We start from the raw sequence: 3,097 nt of genomic DNA, 5'->3' as shown, positions 1-3,097 counted from the left end.
AAATGGTCAAGGCATTAACCCTTTTGATACCAAACCAGCAGAAACTGGCTCTGGTTCTGTAGTACAAAGGTCTTGTTTTCACAAAGTTTTAAATTAAAATCTTCTGGTACAAAAGAGAGAAAGAGAGGGGGTGGAGGGGGAGGGATCGGTGGAGGGGAGAGAGATCGGTGGAGGGGAGAGAGATCGGTGGAGGGGAGAGAGATGGGAGAGAAAGAGGAAAAGAGAGAAGAGAGAGAGAGGGAAAGAGAGAGAAAGAGAGAAAGAGGAAGAGGGAGAAAAGGAGAGCGATAGAGAGAAAAAGGAGAGAGAGGAGAAAGAGTGGGAGAGAGAGAGAGGGGAGAGAAGAGAAAAAGAGAGAGGAGAGAGAAAGAAAGGGGAGCAATTCTTTGAGTTTTACTAAGAATCCAAATTCCAACGCAAAAGGCCACTTACGTTCTCCATCAGACATACAAAGAATGTGTTCTTTTCGTGCCTTGTTTGGTGATGATTGTCCACCGAACCTCTTGGAGTTGTGTTCGCGCTTCATCCAGGTAGAAATGGTAAAGTGACTGGTGAGAGAATGATTGAGATGGCCATCAGGAACCTCGACCGCATTAGTCTGGCCGTCAAACGCAAAGATTTGATCACTCTCTTTACCGTCATCTGTTGGTAGGCTTGATGTCCAAGTAGCAACACTTGGAGATGGCAACAGATCAACACTATCGCCATTAGCACCTGTAATCAAAGACAACAATATTGCTAAGTTGACAAATAAAATACAGGTAATGAACAGTAAGTATGGATGTTGATGTATAACTGTGACGAAGCCCTGTTAAAGCAGGGGCTCCCAAATATGTTCAGGCTATGCGCCTCCACAATCCCTTTAGTATAATAAGAAGTAAGGAAGATTTGGCTGCTATTTCCAGCAGGTTAAGCAACCACAAACATTTCCTCGTTGATTCACTGGTAGTAATAGTAATGATGGTGGTTGTGCATCTGGGGAGGGGGTAGTTATAGTAGTGTTGTGATAACTATAATGGAGTAGTAGCAGTAGTAGTAGTATGTAATAATTGCAATACAGCAGTAGCAGTGGTAGTAGTATCAACAGTAGTGGTGGCAGTAATCCTAATCAGTTTTTCCTTATCTTACTCATTCCTCTCTAATTACAATTAATTAACGTTATTTTCGTGATGACCTTTAGGGATAGCAATTTTTGAAGCTTAGCTTTGCACTCATTCTGCCGCCATTGTATTAATTACAGAAAGCTATAATAATAATAATAATAATAATAATAATGATGATGATGAAGATACGTACCACAGAGTTTCCTTTGTGATGAGATGGAGTAGGTATCTCTGTCACAGCCTTTACCAATGTGCTTAGTTGTAAGCACCATCCGAATGGACACTTTCTCAACTTGACACGGTTTGTCACAGAGGTCGAGGTGTGCATGTTCGCTGATCTTTTGACGGCCAGAATTTGGCATGTATTCTAGGTGCTGCTGGATACCTAAAAGAAGACAAGAGACAAAAAAAAAAAAAACAGAAATTCTATCAACTGACATTAGACGGGAATCGTTTCAACACATTCTCTGTTGTGTTTAATGTCAATTTAAACCTTTTCTGTCTAAGTCTACCTTGAAGGTAATCAAGGTGTTTTGGCAACTGGACGCTCTTCCTGTCGCCAACCCTTACTTGTTTTCGAAGTGAAGGTTATTTTACACCAAAGGAGTTCAAAATGACGGGGCTGATGGATGACTTGTGGACTGGAAATGTCAACAAATGTCACCAATTGCAGCACAGCTACAAACGGTGACCCACCATTTGGAGCCATGGCTGAGCATCGCTTGCAACCACACACACACACCTGTACATATAACATTAAGTTACACACCTGTACATATAACGCCAAGTCACACACCTGTACATATTAATCTACAAATATTAATCTACAAAAAAATAGGAGGGAAAAAAAAATCACCTTTCCAACCAACTTCACACTTCTTCTTCACCAAAATATTAACGAGGACTTGTTTGGATCGCTTTCTGGTACAACTTTCTGCTACCACACTGATCATGTAGTTATGTCTTTTGGCATGATCCAGAGGAACAGTATTTTTGAGAACACCTGAAATTAGAAACATGCAAAGCATTAAGTCCCAAAGGAAGAGGAATTTGGAAAAAAAAAAAAGTTTTGGAATAATATTTGGAGCAGAAGAGAAAAGCACAACAAAAGGGCAGAATGGTTTCACTCTTTAGCATCTTATAATAATTCAGCTTCTTCTTCCGTTACTTAACCTGTCTGCAGCGCTTCCACGTGGATTAGTTGAGGGGTGGGGGTGGGGAGAGGTGGTAGTAAGTGAAATGTGTAATATTATTTATATATGGACTTCTTTCAACTTCTGTATACCAAATTCACTTACAAGGTTATGGTTGCTCCAGGATACTTACCCAAGGTGCTGTGCAGTGGGACTGAACCCAGAACCATGTGGTTGGGAAGCAAACTTCTTACCACAAAGTCATGCCTATACATACATACATATATGTATATATCTATGTGTGTCATTGCATCTGTTTATCTCACACATGCGCACACAACCACCTTGACAACTAGTGTTGGTTTGATTACATCCCTATAACTTAGCAGTTCAGCAACAGACACCCCTATAAAATAAGCACCAGATTTAAGAAAATAAAAACAAACAACTCAGGTTAATTTTTTCCAACTAAAATCCTCCGAGACAGTGTTCCAGCATGGCCACATTCCAATGAATGAAACTAGTAAAGTATCCCTAGTTAAGTCACACGACAGTTTCGGTATTAATTAATTAATCTTTAATAATCTACAATAATGTAAAAATATATTCTTTTTTAGGTGGAAATATTTCAATTTGCCACCGAATAGGATTAGGAAAGAAAAAAGATTAAATGAAATTTTTTTTTTTTTTTTTTTTTCGTCTGGATAAGCTTAAAATCCCCTTTAAAAATATATTTAGCAATTTAGGGATTAAAGTAAATTCAAATTTTTTTTTATCATCAACATCATCATCACTATTTATTTTAAATCTTTCGTCTTTTACTTGTTTCAGCCATTAGACGGCGGCCATGCTGGGGCAATT

General features: G+C 38.9%; 1 protein-coding gene across 1 annotated transcript in view; it reads right to left on the bottom strand.

The window, feature by feature from the left end:
* Positions 1 to 2,146, bottom strand: part of LOC106870272 (calsyntenin-1) — a 15,464-nt gene extending 13,318 nt beyond the window's left edge. Inside the window, exons 1-3 of the mRNA XM_052976660.1 lie at positions 1,960 to 2,146; positions 1,297 to 1,488; positions 92 to 714 (exon numbers count right to left, since the gene is read on the bottom strand). Coding sequence (XP_052832620.1) covers positions 92 to 714; positions 1,297 to 1,488; positions 1,960 to 2,131 — 987 coding nt within the window. The 5' untranslated portion in view covers positions 2,132 to 2,146. The remainder of the gene's footprint in view (positions 1 to 91; positions 715 to 1,296; positions 1,489 to 1,959) is intronic.
* Positions 2,147 to 3,097: the final 951 nt, after the last annotated feature.

This window comes from Octopus bimaculoides, chromosome 25 (genome assembly GCF_001194135.2).
Source record: "Octopus bimaculoides isolate UCB-OBI-ISO-001 chromosome 25, ASM119413v2, whole genome shotgun sequence".
Taxonomy (NCBI): domain Eukaryota; kingdom Metazoa; phylum Mollusca; class Cephalopoda; order Octopoda; family Octopodidae; genus Octopus; species Octopus bimaculoides.
The sequence above is the reverse complement of the archived record's forward strand: the minus strand, read 5'-3'. Positions and strand labels throughout refer to the sequence as shown.